This window comes from Glycine max, chromosome 1 (assembly GCF_000004515.6).
Source record: "Glycine max cultivar Williams 82 chromosome 1, Glycine_max_v4.0, whole genome shotgun sequence".
Classification (NCBI taxonomy): Eukaryota; Viridiplantae; Streptophyta; class Magnoliopsida; order Fabales; family Fabaceae; genus Glycine; species Glycine max.
Window position 1 is genome coordinate 13409812 of NC_016088.4, and position 24593 is coordinate 13434404.

Consider the following 24593-nt stretch of genomic DNA (forward strand, 5'->3'; position numbering starts at 1 on the left):
AACCGTCTTGGAATGTTTGCATTCTAAGACGATTTTTTTTTTGGAAAAACAATCTTAGAATCCTCAAAATATTTTAATTTTTTTTATAAAAAATCATTCTAAGATGGTTCTCAGAAAAATCGTCCTAGAATGTCTAAATTCTAAGACTGTTTTCTCAAAAAACCATCTTAGAATCCTCAACATATTTTAATTTAAAAAAAATTCTAAGAAGGTTCTTTAAAAAACCATCTTAGATTCCAAACATTCTAAAACAATTACTTTCTTGACAACTGTCTTAGAATTATAGTTTTTCTTAGACGGTTTTTTGGGAACTGTCATCATAGATGTGAACATTCTACGACATTGCATACGACGACGGTTAATAACAGTCGTAGAATGGTCTAAATAATCGACATATAATATGGACCTTAAACATAAAAAATGATATATGCCTAAGAACTTTCTAAAATAAACATATACAAAATTGAGAATTGGATAAAAAAAATGTAGATTTTCCAAAATATATACACAAAAATTCCAAAAAAAAAAATAGAATATCAAAATAACAATAAGGAATTAAACGAGGATCAAATTTGCAATGATCATCCTCAATTTAAAAATACTATCTCTTTTCCAAAAAAATATTGCTTTTTAAATTTACATAGTAAAATGTAATTTTTCATCAAATATATAATATCCATAAATTAAAATAAAAGGTTTTCCAAAAATATTATTTGTGATTAAATACATCACTTTAATCATTAATTACATTTTTCAATAAGATTGGGGTAAGAAATACTTACAGACTGATTAATTTTTCATAAAATGATAAAATACATCCATAAATCTAATTTGAAAGTTTTGTGACAGATTTTGTGAATTATAAATTTGCGAGTAACAAAAATTCATAACAAAATCCTTCACTAAACCGTTCATATTTTTTGTGAAGGACTTTGTGGCACACAATTTTGTGACGAATACAATTGTCATAAAACTCCTCGCTAATCATTACGTATTTATTTTGTGACACCTTATCCATTGGACAACTTTGAGATGAATAAATATCCGTCAAAGAACCTAACAAAATTATTTTTATTTATTTACTGACAGAGTGACAGTTGTTTTATAGAGGGTAAACACTTCACTATCTCCGTTACTAAGTAAGAAAATAGTTTGTCCATCACAAAAACATATTATCCATCTCAAAGGTAGTCACTATTAGTGAGGGAATGTAATCCGTTATTGAGGTTCGTCGCTAATTTTAATTTTTCTAGTATTGGATAAAAAAACTATTAATTGAAAAAGAGGTGGAGGGGGTGTTACAAGACTTAGGTGATAGGTGCCCCACTTAGTGCTAAGGAGGAACATTCAATCCTATGTGGCATGAGAAATCAAGATAAGAACCTTTGCCTTTGGATGTATCATCATCTCTAGTCATTTTTCTCATCCACCAGGCAAAAATCAATGAAATCACATGCAATGTCATATAATTATGTCTTCAGTGGTGCCTTGCAATGTGATTTAAATTGTCCCCTTCCTCGCTCGTCCTTTCCCTGTAGGATTCTCTACATATATATCACATTCAATCTCTCAACTTCAGAAATACAAAGGTGTTCAACATGCAGCAAGTAGAGAACATAAAATTTGATGTATCAATCTGAACAAGATGAAGGGTTCCTTTCCTGACCTTTTTCTTAACAATCTGAACCACATCCTCATCACGAAGATTATGACTAAGACCACAATGTTTCGGGTAGTGCCTTGCACTAGTACCCCAGACCAGAAGATACCCTTCACCAAAATTTTGTGTACATGGTTGCAGAAGTCTTCTATAGTGCAGTCACCTTTATCCAACAACAATTTTAATTTTTCCAGAGAAAGTGATATCCATGTATGATGGATTAGAAAATTAAAAAAAGGATTCAAAGGTTTTCAAAATAGTTAAATATATTAAGGGACACTAGTTCGCAGTAAGCATAATGTTGATGCAACATACAACATAAATGTTGGTTTTAATGAATAAAGGCAATGTTCAAAAAAACAGAGTGAATAATATGAAAATATTTTGAGGAGAAACAGAATCGTAAGAGTACTTTTATTCAACTACCACACAATATATTTATAATGCTTGCAGCCACAAAAGAAAACAGAAAAGCTAAATAGAAATACTTTCTCCTAAAGTTTAGCAACCACTACTTTGACTAAAAAGACTTATTCAATAACTGAAATAATAAAAGATAAAGATGTCACGTGCAGTCCATAAAGCAGTTTTCTTAACACTCCTCCTTGCTTTAGGATCTGCAAAGTCCTAACTTCTTTCTTAGAAATTCAAACTTGCTAGTTGGTAGTGGCTTGGTGAATAAGTCTGCAACCTGGTTTTCTGTTTTGCAGTAAACAAGAACAACAACTCCATCTCTTTGCACTTCCCTTACAAAGAACAACTTGATATTAAAATACTTAGTTTTCCCATGAAAAACAGGATTATGGGAAATGGCTATGGCAACTTAATTGTCAACAAAAATCTGTGTACTCTCCTTTTACTCCATGTTAAGATCAATCAAGATTTTTTTAAGCCACAAAACTTGGTTAACAGCAGCGGCAACAACAATAAATTCGGCTTCAGTCGTAGACTGAGCAACTATATCTTGTTTTTTTGAGCACCATGAGAAAGCACCTGATCCAATGCTAAAACAGCACCCTGAAGTACTCTTCATATCATCGATAGAGCCACCCCAATCACTATCTGAGAAACTTGTTAGATTGAACTCTTTAGTTCTCTTGAACTTGATGCCAAAATTGCTAGTGCCTTTGACATATCCCATCACCTTTTTTGCGGCCTTGAGATGCATTTCACTTGCATAATTCATAAACCGAGATAAAATGCTTACAACATTTAAAATATCAGGTCGAGCTGCTGTAAGATACATCAAACACCCAATCATGCTTCTGAAATATGCTTGATCTATCTTCTTCGTTCCATCTTCCTTGCAAACTTTTTCCTTTTGATTCATTGGAGTGCTCATTTCTTTGCATTCTTCAAGTTTAAACTTCTTTAAAATCTCCTTGGCATACTTCTTTTGACAAATAAAGAATTCATGTTCTCCTTGTTTGATTTCCATGCCAAGAAAGAAGGTCATTAAACCAAGGTCTGTCATCTCAAACTCCTCCATCATTTCTTTCTTAAGCTTTTCCACAAGACTTGTGTTGCTTCCTGTTACAAAGAGATCATCAACGTAGAGTGAGATGATAAGAATGTCAGCTCCTTCACTCTTAACGTACAATGTCGCTTCAGCTAAGCTTTTGGCAAATCCCAAGTTTAGCAAATGTTCATCAATTCTGCTGTACCAGGATCTTGGGGCTTGTTTCAGCCCATAAAGAGCCTTCTTGAGGAAATAAACTTTATCTTCTTCTTCTTCCTTCAAAAGCCTAAAGGTTTCTCAACGTAAATTTCTTCTTGTAAGAAACCATTTAAAAAGGTCGATTTAACATCAAGTTGATAGACTTTCCAATTCTTTTGTGTAGCAACAGCAAGCAACAACCTAATGGTGTCTAATCGAGCAATTGGTGCAAATGTTTCTGAGTAATGTACTCCAAAAACTTAAGCATAACCCTTCACCACAAGTATTGCCTTATGTTTATTAATAGAACCATCAACATTAAGCTTAGTTCTATATACCCATTTGACTCCAATCACGTTCCTGTCTTAATGTCTTTCTACAAGATGCCAAGTTTGATTTTTCTCTATCATTGAGAGCTCCTCCTTCATTGCAGCAACCCAAATTTGATTTTTCTTGGCTTCTTCATAGTCTGCAGGTTCACATACATCAATATTGCACCTATCATAAATATCATAGAGAAGTCTAGTACCTCTTATTGGAACATCATCAACAAGCTCATCTTGCCAATTTTCTGAACTTGGTGCAAGAAAGTTAAAGTTCAGATGTCCAGGGGCTTGATTTATCATCCTTGGATTATCCTAATTCCATTCTTCATCTTCCACAAAGTGAACATCCCTGCTAACAACTACATTTTTAGTTAGCGGTTGGAAAATTTTATAAGCTTTGTTAGCTATGCTATAGCCTGTAAAAATTCTTGTTGATGTTTTTATGTAGCTTGTCTCTCTTGCTCTACGGAACATGAGTAAAACACAAACAACCAAATATCTTAAGAAATTTCAGAGATGGTTTGTAACCATACTAAACCTCAAACGGTGTTTGATCCTTCAATGCTTTGGTGGGAAGTCTATTTTGAAGAAAAACAACAGTACTTGCTGCCTCTGCCCAAAATTTCTTTGGCAAATTCTTCTCATACAACATGCATCTTGTCATCTCCAAGATATATCTATTTATCCTCTCACTAACCCCATTTTGTTGTGGGGTATAGAAACTGGTAAGTTGATGTTCAATGCCATAATCCTCACAAAATTGATTAAATTTTGCAGATGTGTACTCGGTGCCATTGTCAGACCTCAAAATTTGAATCTTGAGACCGTTTTCATTCTCTACCTTGACTTTGAACTTCCAAAAAATTTCAGCCACCTCTGATTTGAACTTGAAGAAAAAAATCCAACACATTCTGGTGAAGTCATCAATAAATATAGTGTAATACATATTACCTTTCAATGAAGGTGTTCTTTGAGGCCTTGCAACATCTATGTGAATCAATTGCAACTTTCTTGATGCTTTCCATGATGTCTTTGGAAAAGGTTTTCTATTTTGCTTGCCAAATTGACAAGCTTTGCAATTTGACATTTTTTTCTTAAGCATAGGGACATCAAGTGCTAACCTTTTTTCACTCAACTGTAACAATGCTTGATGATGATAATGCCCAAGCCTTTTGTGCCAGATTTCTGTGTGATTCTCTATGAGAGAGAAAACAGCTTGCTCCTTCTTCAATGGATTTAGAGCAAAACTTTTTCCTTTCATTTTCACCTCGAAGATTTCTTGACCAGCTACATCTTTAATTAAGCAATTTTTGTTTTCAAATACAACTTTAAATCCTCGTTCAATTAGTTGGCTGACACTTAATAAGTTTTGGTCAATTTCTAGAACGAATAGGACATCAACAATACATCTTGTGCCTGCAGAACTTGTGATTGCAACTGTCCCCTTTCCTTTGACTGAGATATAATCACCATTACCAATTCTGACTTTGGTGACTTTTGTTGGCCTCAAATCCTTGAAAATTGCCCTGTCAAAGGTCATGTGATTGGTACAACCACTATCAATCAACCAACTTTCACTTGATTCACTACTCAAGAAGCATGTGGCCACAAACAGTTGGTCCTCCTCCTCTTGATTAGCAATCTGAGCTCCCTCATCATGGTGATTTTTGTTGGGGCAGATCACCACTTCATGCCCTATCTGGTTGCACTTGTTACATTTTGCATCCGGTCTCCTCCAACATCTGAAAGGTGCATGACCTTTTCTGCCACAATGTTGACAAGGTGGAAAGTTTTTCTTTCTTCCCTTGCCTTTGATTTTGTTGTTTGCTGTGTTTTCACTGGTTGACACCTGATTCTACTTGAAAAAAATTCTTTTTGCTTTTATCAACTTCATGATGTTTGGCAGGCAAAGCACCTTCAACAACACGATCTTGCCTCATCAACCTTTGCTGCTCTTGAGCTTGCACAGCATGTAGCACTTCTGCCAATGTGATTTTCAACAGATCCTTTGTGTTCTCCAATGAAGCTATAGATTCTTCATACCTCTCCGACACCGTTACCAAAATTTTCTCTACAATTCTCGAATCAGCAAAATCACTTCCCAACAACTTTATCTTGTTGCCAATACCCAATAGTTTGTTTGAGTATTCTTTGATTGTCTCTGACTCTTTCATCCTTTGAAGCTCAAATTCCCTTCTTAAATTTAGCACTTGCATGCTTCGTATTCTATCATCTCCAGCATATTCCTCTTTCAGATAATCCCAAATTGCTTTGGGTGTTTTGAGAGTCATGATTCTGGTGAATATCATTTGTGAAACACCAGTGAACAAACATGACCTCGCCTTTGCCTTGTTCATCTTTCTTTCCTTGTGATTTTTAATTTGGGCCATGGTGGGATTTTCAGGATATATTTCATAATCCTCTTCCACAACATCCCACAAATCCAAAGACTCCATGTAGGATTGCATTTTCACTTCCCAAAGATCATAATTCTCTCCATCAAAGATTCAAAGAGTTACGTGAGAAAAACTTGCTTCACCTTTCATGGTACAGGTCCCGTAAGAATAAAGCTCACGATACCAATTGTTGGTTTTAATGAAAAGGCAATGTTAAAAAAAAAAGAATAATATGGAAATATTTTGAGGAGAAACAGAATCGTAAGAGTACTTTTATTCAACTACCACACAATATATTTATAATGCTTGCAGCAACAATAAAAACAGAAAAGCTAAAGAGAAATATTTTCTCTTAAAGTTTAGCAACCACTACTTTAACTAAAAAAACTTATTCAATAACTAAAATAATAAAAGATAAAGATGTCAGGTGTAGTCCATAAAACAGTTTTCTTAACAAGAAAGAACCACATGATCACTGAATTTAGGCAGTTGGCCTTGTGGTTTTGTGTAAACTCTAACTAGACCCATTTCATTCCGTATCTTATGCAAAAAAAAAATGGTGAGAAAGGAAAAATAATAAAATTGCTAAACGTACGTTTTTCCTTTTAAGGTGCGACAAAACAAATAAAAAAAAAAAGCAAAGTTATAAAATAAAAAATGGGACTAAACGTGCGAACAAGTTTGTTGACGTATCTTTCCATTCTCTACTTTAAGGTGGGCAGTGAGAGATGAGGGAGAAGCAAAGGAATATGTGAGGTAGTCACACTTCAGAAAATAATAAACAATGTTTGCATTTTCTTTTAATTATCAGGGCCCACATTGAATAGACAAGGAAACAATTCAGTCTATATAAAGAACCCACAAACTACGGAAATTGCCGAGCCAGTTAACGGTGGCTTGTGACCCGAGTGAGGCATTAAAATGATGGAACAAGCTGTATTGGGCCTTAGGTGGTGCACTGCATGTGCAGTAATTAACTTATGTGTTCTTCAATTCCTCAGTAAATAAAAATAAGGTAGTAGAGTCTGATTGTTCAGAGTGCCATTACGTGGAGGCTCTTCATTCTGCTGCCTTACCAGAGCGGCAAGTGCATATCTGACACAATTGAAAAACATCCTCCAAAAATTGAAAACTGCACTACCAAGGCCCTTTCGAATTGAATTCGAATACTTCCCTTAGACCAACATTTTTTTTATTATACTTCTATAACACTTTCTGCATTTGAATTATGGAGGGATAATTAAATTGAAATTTAATTTATTTTTCTTTTATGCACGCATGGTCTAATTCTTTTCTCCCTCTGTATGCATGCATATACATAATGGGCACAAGCCCCACATGTACAAATTATTTTATTCAACCTAAAGCTAGCATTTGCTATTTTGCTATATAAAACCTATCCCAGTTTGTGTTACTTTAATATTAGTCGACTCTGAGGCAGATCCAAACTGGGACGAGAGGGGGACAATAAAAAAAAATTCATTCAATAATTATATATCATTAATTGTTATACAAATATTTATAATTTAATTTTCCAATTTGTTAAATTACATTAATAATCTATCAAAACACATAACATCTTATCACAAAAAAACACATGTTTCTTATATGTCACAAAAAAATTATCTTTCATATATTACGAAGTATAATCTTGTTACTAAAATACTAAATATAAAATATGAAAAGTTAAAAATATCTTTCTTTCATGTGGTGTGATGTCTTTCTCTCTTTGTTAATGTTGTCAATGTCTAACTTGTAACTACAACAACTGATATTGTGCGCTTTCATAGTTTGAAACTTATAGCAATCTTCAATCAATCCAATAACACTTATTTATATGGTTTTTTTATGGGTTCTTGTTTATATAAGATTTGAAAAACAAGAACTCATTTAGTTGCAATAAAATGGACTTTAACAATTAGATATTAATTATATAATAACTACAATTTAATAAAATATAATATTTAGATCCCAGTTTATTAAAAAATTAACATTACCATTAATTTTATAATTTGAAAAAGTTATCAGATAAAAATTGATTATATAATAACTAAATTCGATAAAATATATTGAGATAAGATTTGTTAAAAAAATTACTATTAATTAAATAATTTAAAAATATGTTAAGAGATAAAAAAAACTAATTGCATAATAATTTAAATTTTAAAAATATATAATATTCAGTTTTAAATTATATTTATATACTTAATAACAAATTAATTTTCTTTAAAATAAATATATAAGAGTTAAATACTAATATATTATTTTTTAAAATTGAAAAAAAAATCAAAGGGGGACCTTGGCCCCCCTCCTTCCTACATGGGTCTGCCCCTGGCCGACTGTTGTGGATTTTTTGTGTGAGTATGGCTCTTTGTTAAATTAATTATATTAATTAAAAATAAAGAAATTAAAAAAAAAATCCTAATATTTTTGTACTCTTAATTCTCCATCTCATATTATTCATTATCCAAGTCAACAATAGAGTCTAATTGTTGAATAATTTATATTTGTAAAAACTAATTTGATACTTTTGTTTCAGCATGGACTTTCTATAGTAAAATTAAGGTAGAACCACTATCTATATTAATGCTGGAGGAAGCCTTTGAAATGTATTGCAACATGATAGTTGAGTATGGTTCATGGTGGAGCCATTGTTAGGTGTTAGTCGTCTTATACAACTAACTTTTTTATATAAATTATTTTCCAAAACTTGTATAGTTCCCCAATTTATGGTTGTTTTGGAGTAATCTTGTAAATAAATCTTATTTTATGGTTAAAGTTGTCTTCAGAATATGTTCATTTGATTTAATGATGAAATCTGTGCATTTTCAGGTAAAAAAGAGGCTAAGTCATGAAGTACAAAAAGTGACAATTGAGCTTAGCTCAACAATTGGGCTAAGCGCGCATCCACCGCTAAGCGCAGCTTCAGCACGCTTAGCGCGAAGGAGAATCTGGCAGAGCATCAGCATCAAGGACGCACGCTAAGCGCAACAGATGTCTTCAGCCAGGCTCAGCGCACGACTGGCGCTAAGCTCGAATCCACTTACCCGCACTAAGCACGAGGGTGGCGTTAAGCGCAACGTCGCGAATTCAGAGCCTATTTAAAGCCTATCTTGTGCAGAATTAGGGTACACACTTTTGACACATATTGACACACACTTTTATAGACTTTTAGAATGATTGTAGGCCAAAGAAAGGGCACAGATTCCAAAGCACACCACAATGCCTATTTGGGGAAAGAGCCCTAGAAGCATCAAGAGGAGCACCTTGTGCATTGAAACCTAGGTTTTGTAAGATTATTATTGTTTGGGTTTCTTTGTAATGGCTGGCTAAGCACCCTAGTTGGGGATTTCTAATGAACATCTGATGTAAATACCTAATATCTAATTGATTATGTTTTTTGTGTTCAATGCTTCCTTCAATGATTAATGTTTGTATGTTTTTGGTCTGATCATCCATTTGTGTGCATAGTTAGGTGACTTTAGCATTGAGAAATGTATTGTTGCCTTAGAACTTGATTGAAGCAGGATCGGAACTTAATCTTACAAGAGGGATTTGCGGATTAAGTTTTGGTTTTAATTATGTTGTTACAATAATGCTGCTTAGTCTAGGCCTAGTCTTATAAGAGGGATCTACGGAAGAAGCTTAGGCTAAATTAGACTAAACTTTCATAAGCTGCTTGAGCTGAGTCTAGTCTTACAAGAGGGATCTGTGGACGAAACTCAGTTTAAGTTAGTCTAAACCTAAGAGGGCTATCTCAATTGGGCTTAGTTCAACAAGAGGGATCTGAGGACGAAGCTTTGATTGATTCGGTCTCACGAGGGATCGAGGTTTAGTAATTTCGGCTACAACATAGAACACAAAAGCATGATTGATTAGAGAAATATATTTATATGCATCAGCTTGTTTGTGAGAAAGACCCAACATTTCTACCTACTGTTGTCACTTTTAGTTACTTTGCATTTTATAGATTTAGCATAAAAGTTTAGTTTAAATTCTGTTAGAAATTATCAATCATACATGTTCTCTCAACAATGCTTCATTTCTGAACTTAATTCAGGCTAACGTTAGTTCCCTGTGTTCGATACTCAGATTCATCCATTTTAATTTTTAAATACTTGACGATCCGGTGTGCTTTCCGGCAAATCGGATTTCCCTTGAATATGTTTGAATGAAGAAAAAGTGGAACAAAAAGCAACTATAGGGGAAATCCACCAAAGTATTTATGGCGCTGCTGCCGAGGAACTAAGCTGTTAGTAGAGTTTAGTTCAGTTTTGTAGCATTGCTTTATTTTTGCTTTCTTTGATTTATTGATTCTTTTGACTAACATAGTAGTTATAGCACATTCATTGTTCTTTTGAACTGAATAATTGTTGTTCTATTTTCTTTTATGCAAAGAAGATCTACTGCAGGTGATTTGATCCCCATTGATTTGGAGATTAATGCCACTTGTAGGAGGCGAAATCAAGAGGGAATTAGAAAATTTTTGTAGGATTTAGAAGCAGCAGCAATTCTAAAGGAAGACACTATTAGAAATTACACTTTCAACATCGGTTTTTACGGCGTTCTACATCGGTTCTAAAACCGATGTTGAAAGTATCGATGTTGAATGTATTATTGTTAACATCGATTTTGAAAAACCGATGTTAACATAAATACAATAACATCGGTTTTCTAAATACCCGATGTTATAGACAATGAACTACAACAAAAAAAGTGTATGCATGATGAATGCTGACATCGGTTTTATAGTAAAACCGATGTTAATGTTATATATTGACATCGGTTCTCTACCAAAACTGATGTTAATATATTACATTAGCATCGGTTTCAGTAGAAAACCGATGTCAACGTTGATGATGCATACACTTATTTTGCTGTAGTTCTTTGTATATAACATCGGTTATTTATAAATAACCGATGTTAATATACAAACGTTAACATCGGTTATGTATAAATAATCGATGTTAATATGTAAACATTGACATCGGTTTTCTAGTAAAATCGATGTTAAGGTGCATGTTGACATCAGTTTTTGTAAATAACCGATGTTGTTTACTATATTAACATCGGTTTTTGTTAATAATCGATGTTGTTTTCAAGTGTTTTTTATATAAACTTTCTGTTTTTACAATAAATCCAAAATTGTACCTGTAAAATACAATTTTAGACCCAATTCACAGCAAATAAACATTTTATTCATGATGAAATAAATCATAATAAGTTAATAATGTAATATAAATTATAAAAAAATTGAATTTGTTTGAAATAAACGTATCACTTCCCAATTATTTCTAAAAGTTCCTAAAATGATGGTGGACATCCAGTGCATGACATAGTAGCCGCACTCAGTACTTCCTTTTTGTCTATTACACTAAATACATAATGAAATTTAGATATTAATTAAACAACTAGTGTACAGACACATAAGAAATATATATAAGTGGAAGTTTTATGTAAATGACGTACCTTGACGACAATCCACCTAGCAGGAGCCTTTGATTTAGGTTGTGGACCATCATCAAGACCTTTTAAAGCACTATTCCATGCGAGTAACAATTAAAAAGTGGTGTTGTTGAGGTATTTCAATGCAAATGTATTGAAAAGAACACTAACATGTTAATAATCCCCTTAAGGTAGTTGTCTGGCCTGTTATGCAATGAACAAAACCAGAGACAACTAGGTGTTCCTTGGGCAGGATGACCAACATCTGCCAGTGTACGCTGCAATGGAGACGAATATGAGTTAGTATATTAGTAAACATTAATTAAATTAAGTTATTTTGTGTGACTTACCCATTTAGGTAGGCTCTAAGATAGACATCGTGTTTTGAACTCTGCATCCAAGTCTTTCTGTAACTTTCAGACTCAAATTGTGATTGCCCAGACCTCTGAATGGACTGTGGCTTGAGGAATCCATAGATATCAGAATTCCCCGCTCGCATACTTGTTTCAGTGAGATGTCTGTTTATGTTAAGTCAAAGTTAAATATTTATGAATTGAAAGCAATAACTTAGGTAATTAAAAGTAATATAAAATTACTTATAGAATTCATAACTGTAACACTGATATGCTGAGACATTGACCACCATGTGTGATTTCAGAGAGGTCTTCGTGCTTTATGTACAGCGGGAAATCTGGATTAAAGACCCCGAACACGGTGGCATCCCATGTAACCTGATAAGGCCTCAAGAAAAGCTCTGGGATGCTCAATGTCATCAGATAAAGCAGATCATCGACCTCCGGATCGGGCTTTGGAGGTGGTTTTGCCGGAGACACAGCTACCTGTTCATGAAACAAAGTTAAATGGCCTAATTTGAGGCACGCTGAATGAATTGATTTAAAAAGAAGAAACATATAGTAAGAGTAAAGTACCTGCTGTGATAAAGACTTGACCAGATGTGTCGGCCAAGCAAGGAAGGTGTGAAGTGTCTGCCCCATTAAGGAAACCTCATCAGTGGGTACAGGAACTGGAGCATCTGCATCTGTAACCTCCTCGACACCCACCTTTACTTGGCCAGGCAACAAAGGAGTGTTATGAACAACAGTGGATCCCTCATAAACTCTCCCTAGGGAAACCAGGCGGGCATGATCTCCTTCAATGTACAAGCCGCACCTATCTGAGTCACCCATCTCAAGATCGTTTCCTGAGGGATCAACACAACTCCCCTTTGTGCTTACTCGAGGAGCGGAGGGACCAACCAGAGGCTCGGGAGGTAGTGCAAGTCCCTGAGATTGCATCTGGGACTGCATCTGGCTGAAGGATGCCATGAGCTGCCGCGTCACTCTTTCTGTGATGGACTCCTCTAGTTGGTCCCTGATTTGTTGGGTCAGCTGCTGCAATTCTTCAGGAGGCAGGGAGGAAGAGCTGCGGGACGTCCGTGGAGCCGATCCAAAGTATTGCTTGATGGTGACACCGGTTCCAACAGCACAGACACGTCCAGGGTGCTCTGGACGTCCAATAGCAGTGGTGAGAACATCCTGACGTCCGTGGGGGATGAAGGATCCCTGTGTCACCTGCTCCTTAAAGGAATCCTGCACAAAAAACACACAGTTGTACATGGCATTCACAAAATATTGAAATATAATTCTAATGGTTAGTTGAAAATGACTTACGATCTTCACAGCGATTTCCTTTGCGGCCTCAGTCATCATCTCCCTTGTTTTCTTCGTACGGGCCATCTTCCACTTCACGTGGCGTCTGACCGGGGATGGAGGGTCGATGACGTCATCAACGCTTCCTGACTGTGCAACTTCCTCCAGCTTCTTCTTCGTCTTCTCAGCCAGGAGCTTCTGCTCCAAATAGTCATAACCCCCACGAGACAAAACGTGGGGGGCAGTGTTCTGCTTCTGGCTGGCCTGTGCCTTTTTGCGCACATCCTACAAAAATAAAACAATAATCTTTCAAATTGCTAGAATGAAGTATAACAAGTTAATGTTTTTTGAAAAACAACTTAAATGGCAAGGAACACACCTCCCAAGAAGGGTCTCAGCGAGTCTGGCAAAACTGGACCCATTTTTCCTTGCTGATGCCATATTTCTCACAGACAATGTCCTCCACACCGTCCTGATCGGCTGCAAGGGCTCATTTCCTCGTGAGGTCTGATTTAAATTGCCTCCATCTCTCGCCCATGGTCTGAAGTAACTTCCTTTTCGTCGTACTATTAGAAGCCTCTAGGATTTCAAATTCTCCGTGAAAACATCAAATAAGGTTTATTTGTTACAATAATGTATTTTTTAGCTATTAATTAAACAAAATCAAATAAGAAAAGAAAAATACCTGAATATCCTCCCAAATCAGGTCCTTCTGAGCAGTAGGGACCTTCGTCCACCTTCTCGTAGGTGACGTCCACCTTATCACGTGCCACAATCCCCAAATATGTTCTTAATTTCACTCCACCCATACCTAGCCTTCACATTAACCAGACTTAACACTGTAGACAACAGGGTTAAGGAATTCTTGCACCCTATATACAAAGGCTTCTTTGAATCACTCTGCAATCCTTCATACACAGGGGCGTGTGCGTGCTGGAAAGACTCTTGTCTAAGGTCACGAATCATGTCCTCCAACCGATCTCCCATTTCTACATCAAACAGATCAGATTGGGACCCACTCTGCATGTCTGTCACTTCACCATGCCATATCCATGTCGTGTAATTCTTCTTAATCCCATCACACAATAGATGGTCTCGTATGTCGTCCAGTAGTTGTCATCTTCCATTCAAACAGTTGATGCAAGGACAATAATATTTTCCTTCTTCATTCGGTCGACCTCTTTTTGAAGCAAATTGCAAGAACTGCTCGACACCATTCTCATATTCTGGGCTCATGTGACTTTGATTCATTCAACTTCGATCCATCTAACCAATTCCATGCATGAAAATCTCACTTTTTTTATTTATAGGTGTGGCCCTATCCCATTTAGGAAGACTGTCTTTTATGTTAGCTTCAAATGTCAGGGTTAGCATTATTTTGAAAATTTTGACTAAATTTCGACAGCATTTCACATTGGTCTCTAAGTACACGACATGACATCGGTGAAATGAATTTCCCGATAATCAAGTATGCACTCAGAGAACAACTTGAAATGCATTGAACCAAAATTTCATCAAATTAATCAAAATAATAATAACCTTAACGAATGAATCTAACATAAAAATGCTAGTCTCCCCAAACTGTCCAAAGGGACAATTCAAGACCAAATACAATGACTAATGCAAACTGTCCGCAAGAATCATTGCATTCAGTCTTAAACGGAAATCTAAGGTTCACTCAGCATGAACAACAGTTGTTTATATAGAAAATTACATTCATGATGTACAAGAACATACAAAATATAAATTTCAATTACAGACAAATATCGACATCAATAGTTGTTTGTATACCATATAACATTCATGACATACAAGAACATACAATGACATCAACAGTTGTCTGTGTGTGTCTCTGTGTGTGTGTGTGTGTGTGTGTGTGTGTGTGTGTGTGTGTGTGTCTATCATGAGGACATTTGGAAAATATGCCCAAGAAATGAGGACATTTGGAAAACAAAGATACTTAGGTAATATGCAGGTTCTACTCAGGGGTTGTTGCCGGAGCTAGGGAAGCGTTGTTATGTGGTGTATCGACATTATCAATATCATTAAATTGGTAAATTGATGATTCTACACATTTTTTTAAAATTGTGCTAAAGCTGGGTGTTATGAACTAATATCATGTCCTGTTGTAGGAAGAAGGATGAAAGTCAGGAAAACAATTTCAAGGATGTTGTATCAGTCTGTTTACTATTAATAAACACAACTATTAGGGATGTTGAAAAGGGAACTTTTCCCAAAAGCTGCCTTTTAAATGTAGAAATTTCGACATCTCCTTTGAGTAACAAGGTTTGTAAATTTTGTATATATTGGATAACTTTTCCATATGTTTTGGTGTACTAAGAAAATGTTGTAGGCATTGGGCCATATGGTGTACAAAATTTAGTGTGCATGATAATATTCTTGCTGATTAGATTCTAATGTTTTAAAACATTTCACAGTTAGATGGGGAGTGTTTTATAATATTCTTTGGTTTATTGTTTACTTGTATGCAATGTAATAGTTTTTTTTAATAGGGCTTCAAATTAACCAAGCAAAGTATGTGGAGATCCACTCCAAACTGGCTAGCTGTTTCCACCAGCCATTATCCAACCGGTCATTTCTTGGCCAATCAAGGTGGCCTTGGTCTTCAGTTTGCACAGCTTGGCCAAGATGCTTCTGTAGCTGTAGGTGTCCTACATACATATCATGTCTTTTTGTTCTCTGTAATCTGAAGGGATTTTAATGCTTCTAATCTAGTATAATGATGGTACTCAAATCTCGCTCACATTTATCTACTAATGAAGTCACTTGAAAGTGGATACGTAAGTTGGAATAGTGTCTTTTCGATTAACATTTTTATTTTCCATATTGGTGCATGCTACTATGCCGGTATCTTCCGGTGCTAGCAATTTTCCCTCATTCTGACCGATTCTTGCATGTGATCTGGTGGAACAGGTCACAGTGACTCCACTGTCTATTTCTCCTCATATTGAGACTGTTATTCAAATGGCAGCTTCTGATTGGATTTCTGTTGTGCTTCTTGGTGAATAACAAATTTGGTATGATTGCGTACATTTGAGATTTATGATGATTCTTTTTTATTTTTTTTCTTAAAGCAATGATGGAGCAGAAGCGTTAGTCACACCAATTCAATAGTGGATTTCCACTTGTAGTATTTTTCTTTTTCTATATTTTTTGTTCCCTTCTTCATTGTTTCAGTTCCTTTTGGTGACTTAGTTGTTTCTGATTTGAAGAAAATGCTTCTTGTAATTTCTTGGGCATATTTTAGAATCTTGTGAAAAATGAGGACATTTGGAAAACAAAGATACTTAGGATTGAAGAGAGGTATGATTTTTCCCGTCATGAGGGTGTGTTTTTGCCGAGACAAGTAAATTTGAAAGCATGAATAAGCTGCAAAACCAATTGGAGAAAGTGGAGTCTGTTACTCAAGATCTTGAAGAAGGGCTTGAGTTTCTATTTAGGCATTTAATAAACACTAGGGGCATTGTTAGATCCTGTGGTTATCCTATAAATTCTAGTGCAGATCCTGTGGCAACAACAGAACGAGAGTAATTGAAGTTTGTTTAACTTTTGAAGGGAACAATTTGGAAAAGGAAGGAAGAGTTTTCAGAATTTCTTGGAGCAAAGTTTGCTTAAAGGGAAGAATTGGTTGAAACCTAAGTGCTGAGCATAATAATAAAGCTCCAAAAAGAGCTATTCTGAGGTGGAAATTGTAGTTGAGAAGGAGAGGGACAAAAATAGCCACCTAGGGACACCAAAATAGGTGATTTGACAAATGGAACCACTTCATGTCCTGAAATCTTCTTTTTTTTTGGCATTTCATGTCCAATAACCAATTCTTTATTTGGAAAGTGCCAAAATCCTTAATGTAACATAATCAAACACACTTCAAAAACTATAACATGCCTAATTCAATCCACAACATTTAATGGATAACAACCCAGAAACAACAGCTAATGTAAATAACCAATTACAACTTGTATTTGAAATTACCTGGATGACTGTCTTTGATACAACAAATGCTTCAATCTTTTTCCAGTCACTATCAAATCTGATACATAATGAAGAAAAAAAAACAATATGAGATAATGCAAAAGGATGGTACTAAGGCAATAAAAGGGAAAAACAAACAAATAACTTACATATCCTAAAATATCAATTAGATATCATAAAGCTTCTTAGATATGGACAAACATGGAATAAGCTTTACTTCTTGGATATGTTTTATGTTATTGTGAGATGTTCAAGCAGCTTAAATACAGCATATCCACAAAGTTGTTAATCTTGTGACCTGTTAAAGAGCCTGTACTTTGAGGATCATTATAGTTGTAGTTTATTTAGTTTGATAGCAACTATAGGATACTTGGGAATTGTTTAGTTGTGCTCATTTAGGTTGGGGGTGGTTCTTTTTAATTTTTGGGATTTAAGTGTTTTTGATTTGCTTAACTTCGAGGTTGAAGTGGTAGGATGTCCTTGTGCAATGTCAAAAGCAAATATTTACACGTCTGATATGTATATCACACGCTGATGTATGTCTCAAAATCCAGGTTCTTGACAAGGAGGCGTTTCAAAAGTAGATGTTGGAGAAGCTTATATGGATTTGTTCCGTTATGCTTGTTGGAGCACGACATGGAGGGGTTTCTGTAGGTGTTGTGGAAAAGGAATTTCGCACTGAAGTAAGTTTCAGAATTGACATATTCTCAAAGTTAATATGCTAATTTTGTTAAACTTGTTTGGATAAGCTTCTTGATTAATATTTATATAGGAGAATAAAATAAGAAGGAAAAAAGTTTCTTCAGAAAACTAAAATTAACTTATGCATTAGTTAAAATCAACTTTTTTTCAAAAAGTTCATTTTAACTTATGTTAAGTTAATTGTAGGTTATGGGAGACAATTTATTTCATCTTTTTTCTTTTTATTTTCTTTTCTCATAAGTGCTTATGGAGAAACTTATCCAAACATGGTCTTAATGAATGACATTTCGTTTGATTGGAAGACAATATTAGATGTACATGATCTGATTAAAATTGGGTAGTTAATAGGATGGTTTGCAATCAATATCCTCTCTCTCTTATATATGTATGTGTGTGTGTGTGTGTGTGTGTGTGTGTGTTTTGTTGTTTTGGATCTTGAAGAGGTGTCTACCCACTACTCAATGACCGTTCTCAATTCCTATGGCTGAGTCTTGGGTGAAATCAAGTTAACATGAAATATGTTCAAATTTGGTTGGATTTGATTTGCTTGAAGGGTTGATCCAGGACTAAAGGAGCTCTGTCCAAAATGGGTGACCTGATATTGAACTTGATTTGTTGCCTTGAATGAAATCTATGATATATAAATTGTAAATAAACTATGTTTGTCATACAAATTTGGGCATAAAATGTGGGCCATAACAAGAGAAGGAAGAAAATGTAGAGATTTTTTTACAAACATCTATAGCTAATATTGATAACGTATTCAACGCTAAAAATGTTAACACTGCAATGAGAACTGACTGATGTTTGCACTTTCAGTTGTCTAGCCTTATAACAGAACTAGCATCAACAGCAACAAATGAAAAGAGGTTAACATTTGAAGAAGCCATGGAAGAGTGCTTATGTGCATATTCTCCAACTGTAGCCCTCTTTCCCACAACAGTTAAGGAGGTAAATGATAGGGTTAGTGGAATAAATATTGGAGTCACTAGATATATAAGTTCTTATCTTGGTTATACTTGAACTTGCAGTTCAAATGGAGAAATGGTTGGTTTTGTTCTCTCTCTAAGAAGGCTACTGCCCAAGGCAAGCCATACTCATGTGCTTTGCATTCCCAATGGCTAAAACAGTTGAGAATTGTATGAAGCTTGAACTCTAGTGTGTGTGTGTGTGATGTGTGCAGTAGGTTACCAGCTTCTAAGAGTTATGTAGACTTAGGGTGTGTTTGACCTATTCAACTCTCCCCTTTCTTTTATTTTATTACTTTGGAATGTGTAAAACCTCCGTCCAGTCATGGTGAAACGAGTTTCCATACACACACTTAGCCACTAACAAGTGATATAGTTTCCTGAGTGTAAGTTTAATTTAGTTAATAAAGTTCAAATTTCATTTCCTTCCATTATATCGCTTCAAAACAATTTTGTTGACTTACACACTTGAATCCAAAAACAATTGTATTGACGCATTTTTACGTGTCTCTTTGAAAGGGAAATAAAGAGATCTGTCAACACTGAGGACGCGTTTGGTAAGGGAGAAATTTTTTTATATTCGAAAATTATGATTCGTGAGAAAGTCTATTTATGGGAATCTTAGAATAAATTGTTTACATTATATTAGTACTTAGAATAACTAAAAGGATAATAAATTATGTCTTAATTAGTTTAATAAAATAGGTGTTGTTACTAGTAAAAGTGGCCAGTCATACATAAGTGGCTTAGATTAAATATAGAATTGAACCAAAGTGACTCTAGTTTAATTAGTTGGGGGTTTCTAGTCTCACCCCCAAATCTCATCCCCCAGCATTGGTAAAATTACCTACCTACCATCTTCCCTCACAATCTTCTCTTACGACACTCCCACCATCTCTTCTCTTCTTTTTTTACAGCACATCCTAGGGGCAGGAGGTTAACATCAACATTGGTATAGAGAATGGAGAGTATAGTATAGTAGGGTTTGGTTATTTATATAGAATAATGAAATGAGCATGGAGAGTGTTGGTTGGTGGGGGAGAAGGAGTAAGTACAGTCTGTAAAGGACAAGCCCTTCATCCTCTCCTCTCCCCAATTTCATTCACTACTCTACCGTTTGGGTGTTCCTACTACTACTGCTACTACCTTGATGATGGATACATAGACTTCTCTCTCTCTCTCTCTCTGATTGATTATGCTAGAGTGGACAACAAGTAAGAAAATATGAGCATGTCTTGTAGAGGGAAAGGAGTGGGAGGGTGCAAATAGAATGATGCACCCACTATTCCTAATATCCATTCTCACATGGGATGGGGTTTCTATCTTCTACCATTGATTTGAATGATCAATCATCTCATTCTCCCTCAACGGATCCTTCCTCTACATTGCTACAACTTACTTAATAAAGAAAATGACAGTGATATATCTTTGGGTACAATAGTTTATTAAACAATAATTAGTTATCAACATTTGTGGTTCTAAATAATAAGGAGTTAAACAGGTTTAAATTCAACATAAATAACACAAATATTGAGAAAATTTTAGGTCCATTATTTATTCAAGTTTTAGGTTAGTTAAAAGAAGTTGAGCAAAATAAAAATTAGGTTAATAAGAATATTAGCTGGGTGTGGGGATAAAATTAATTTCTGTAAAGATAAATGGTTGAGGAAGGATTGTAACCTTGAGCAGCAGTATAATCAGTTGTTTATGATTAGTAGACAGCAGAATAATACCATCTCTATGATAGGAAATTTTTCTCAGGGTAATTGGAGATGGGACTTGAAGTGGAGGAGGAATTTATTTGACCATGAGGATGATGTAGCAGTGGCTTTTATGGAAGAAATCAATGATATCCCTATTCAGAGTCATCTGTATGATAACATGTTGTGGAAAGCTGATCCTAGTGGTGTGTATTCCACTAAGTCAGCTTATAGAATATTGGTGACTTGCAATAGACATGTTTCAGATGTAAACATTTTCCAGACAATTTGGAAGTTGAAAATCCCCCCAAGGGCAGCGGTTTTCTCTTGGAGACTTATTAAAGATAGGCTCCCTACTAGGCATAACCTTCTTAGAAGAAATGTGTCCATTCAGGAATCTGGATGTCCTCTCTGTGGGAATGAGCAAGAGGAGGCTGGTCACCTGTTTTTCAACTGCAAAATGACTAGAGGCTTATGGTGGGAATCCATGAGGTGGAATTTGTAGGAGCACTTTCAGTTTCTCCAGCATCTCACTTTGTCCAATTCTGTGATGGTTTTGGTGGTGCAGGGAGAAATCATAGAAGATGGTGTGGATGGTGGATTGCATTAACTAGTTCTATATGGCAGCATAGGAATCTATTGATTTTCTAGGGCAATCCTTTTGACTCATCCAAAGTGATGGATGATGCTTTATTCCTAGCATGGTCCTGGCTAAAAGTTAGAGAGAAAGATTTCAAAACTCCTTTTAACCATTGGTCTTCCAATCTTGCGGAGTCTTTTGGTTAATCTGGGTTGGGTATCTTTATCTTATGTGGTGGGGTCCTGGTTGGGTTTTTTCTTTGTTTTTGGAGGGTGGCACCATAGGTGTCTTGTATTTGTTTATATTTCACCAGTACCTCTGGTACTGCTATGTTTCTTATTAATAATATATATTTTCTGCCTTCCAAAAAAAAAAGAATATTAGCTGGGTTAATTTAATGACTCAATAATTACTTATTAATTTATTATCTTTTCCTAGTATGTAAGTCACTTATATACCTACCTTCTCTAGTCTTTGGCTTGTTTGCCAAATTTTATAAAGTTACACTTTTAATTAGTTTTTATAAAATGTAAATTTTATCAATTTAGTGATTAAAATAAATCAAGGTTTTTACTTGTTATGGACCAACGCTTGTTATGGACCAATTCTTAAGGCCTGACCTAGCCTATTTCAAATCCCAGGCTGGTCTGATAAGCCATGAATTAACTTTGTCACCTCATTCTCAGTCTCGCCAACGAAAGAATAGTAGTCCCAAATTTTCCATCAATCTAATTCTATTTTAATTTATTATTTTAATTTCTAGCCATGATTGTTTCTGTTTCTTTGGATTTAGCTCTAGTCTTTTGTGTTGGAAACAGTTTCTTGTTCTGATTCAGCTCTAGTTTTGTGTTTGACAGTAAATTAAAAAGAGAAAACAAATCACAAAGTGCATACAATGGGGGAACACATGAATGCATCATATGGTAATCGATTACATGTTGAAAATTCAAATTCAAAACCTTTTTCAACAGTTATTTCTCAACCCTGTCTTCTGGTAATCGATTACACTTCCTGGTAATCGATTACCAGAGCCTTGCATGTCTTGAAAGCACTTTGTTTTAAGGCAAGATTTGGTCTTTAGTGAATCTTGAAACAAGGCTTTGTTTGTTGAAGCAACTTGAATTATTCTTGAAGCAAATGCTTATTATTTGAAGCAGCCTTGTTTGATTCTTCTTAGACATCATCAAAATCATGTATACATACATTCACAGATGATCCCCTATATATGATGACACTGACCATCCCATATCTTTTTTTGAAGCCGTTGCAGGTTATGTGGGATGCTACGGCGTTCGGGGTGTTTAACCAAGACATCCCCTTGTACATAAAGCATGAAGATCTATCTGAAATAGCACAAGGTGGTCAATGTCTCAACATCTCTGTTATACAGTTGTGGATTATGTAAGTCGATCAATTTACATTATTGTTAATTTTCTAAGTTATTGTTTTAAATTGATACATAATTTACTTTGTCTTCACAACAATAGGCATCTGACTAAGACAAGTATGTGAGTGGTGAATTCCGGTGTGTATAAATTCCTCGAGCCACAGTCCATCCACAGATTTGGGCAATCGCAATTTGAATAAAAAAGTTACATGAAGAACTGGATGCAGAATTCAAAATGGGATGTCTACCTAGGAGCCTACCTGAATGGGTAAGTATAATTGAACAAATGAATTTAAATACTGTATAATACTACAATAACCTATATTGGTCTCCACTGCAGTGCACACTGACAAATAGTGGTCATTTTGCCTAAGGAAAATCTTGTTGTCTGGTTTTGTTCCTTGCATAATAGGTCATACTACCTTAAAGGAATAATTAACAGATCAGTGTTGTTTTTCAATACATTTGAATTACTATTGCTTAGCAACATCAATATTTTAATGTTTCTTGTATTCAATAGTGCTTTGAAAGAACTGGACAATACTCCACAACAAAAATCCAAGGCTAGTGCTAGGTGGATTGTTGTTAAAGTAAGTGATTTAAAGAAAGCTTCTACTTATATATATTTTATGTGTGTCTACACTAATTTGTAGTTAACGTTTAATATCTAAATTTCATTATGTATTTAGTGTAATAGACAAAAAGGAAGCACTGAGTGTGGCTATTATGTGATGCATTGGATGTCCACTATAATCTTAGGAAGTTTCAGGAATAATTGGGAAACAATAATTGTTTATTTCAAACAAATTTGATTTTCTTATGATTGGTATTACATTATTAACTTATGTTTTATTTTATTATGCAATATTGTAATGATGTTAGATCATTGGAAGCAAAGAGATTGAAGGCACTTTGCATCCAGTGGGCATAGTATCATCTCAAAGTTAGAAATCAAACTTAGGATGTTAGGGAACTTTGTAATTTTACTTTACTTAATTAGTTGACTAGCTTCCTTTACATTTTTTACAATTCATGTTTCCTTTTAACATTGAATATTATTTATTCATAGTTATTAATAAATTATTTATTGATAGTTATCAATTCATTTTTTACAATTCATAGTTTACTACCTAGCATTTTGCTAAAAACTGTTTCAAAGTAGAATGCAAATGATATATGTTGTGTTGTGTGGTTTGATTTGAAATTTGCAAGTTAATTTTTGGTTTATTGAAAAAACAGACAGTGTATTAAAAAAATCTTTGTTAGTTAACATCGGTTTTTGGAAAAATCGATGTTGTTTGTGTATATTAACATCAATTTTTTAAAAAAACCGATGTTAACTTTCAACAACGTTAACATCAATTTTTGTTAAAAAAACGATGTTAACTTCCAAGAATCTTAACATCGTTTTCTACAAAAATTGATGTTAACGTATGAGTTAACATCAGTTTTTGAGTAAAACTGATGTTAACTTCCAAAAGTTAACATCGGTTTTTGTACAAAACTGATGTTGACGTATCAGTTAACATCAATATTATATAAAATCGATGTGAACATTGACATTTAACATCAGTTTTTAACTAAAACCAATGTTAAGTGTCAACGCTGTTATGCACATTGATACATTTTTTTCGTGTAATTCTTACTATATTACATCGGTTATTTAAATAACCGATGTTGTCAATTTTACGTTAACATCGGTTTTAAGAAACCGATGTTAATGATAATACTTTTCAACATCAGTACTTTCAACGTCGGTTAATAACCAATGTTAAAAGTCATAAATAATCGATGTAAAAAATGTATTTTCTAGTAGTGCTATATGCCTTTCTATTTCTTTGTATTTCAGACTTCATGACTTTGGTTATTTAGGCTTTGGTACATTTTTAGCACTATATTCAATTATGGTACTTTACTTTATTTGCTTTAAGGACATGATACTTTCAATTTGAATGGTTTTTTTCTGCTCCTTCCTTGTTATGGTACTTCCTTGTTTTTGTTGTTGCCTCTCCTAGATTTCATGAAATTGCAAATTGGTTTTCAATCACATGAAAAGAAGAATCTTTCAGTCCTCTTGCTACACCCTGTTCGAATGCCAAACATAGAAAATTATTAATTTGATATGAATCA

The 24593-nt window shown here is 34.6% G+C and overlaps 1 protein-coding gene and 1 pseudogene across 1 annotated transcript; both read left to right on the forward strand.

Annotated features, from left to right (window-relative positions):
- The first annotated feature begins 14222 nt into the window (after window positions 1–14222).
- Window positions 14223–16601, forward strand: LOC113002298 (uncharacterized; annotated as a pseudogene).
- Window positions 16602–17710: 1109 nt separating this feature from the next.
- On the forward strand, window positions 17711–19177 carry LOC102664861 (uncharacterized). Its single transcript, XM_006573139.4, has 3 exons — window positions 17711–17809; window positions 18648–18779; window positions 18860–19177. The coding sequence occupies exons 1-3, from the start codon at window positions 17711–17713 to the stop codon at window positions 18971–18973; spliced, it is 345 nt and encodes a 114-aa protein (XP_006573202.1). The 3' UTR covers window positions 18974–19177.
- The last annotated feature ends 5416 nt before the right edge of the window (window positions 19178–24593 follow it).

Excerpts from the sequence above, each read along its gene's own strand:
- LOC102664861 (XM_006573139.4), top strand. The coding sequence starts at position 17,711 with ATGTTGGAGAAGCTTATATGGATTTGTTCCGTTATGCTTGTTGGAGCA. Across the intron at positions 17,810-18,647 it reads AAAAGGAATTTCGCACTGAA|TTGTCTAGCCTTATAACAGA; the intron begins GTAAGTTTCAGA and ends TTGCACTTTCAG. Across the intron at positions 18,780-18,859 it reads TTCCCACAACAGTTAAGGAG|TTCAAATGGAGAAATGGTTG; the intron begins GTAAATGATAGG and ends TTGAACTTGCAG.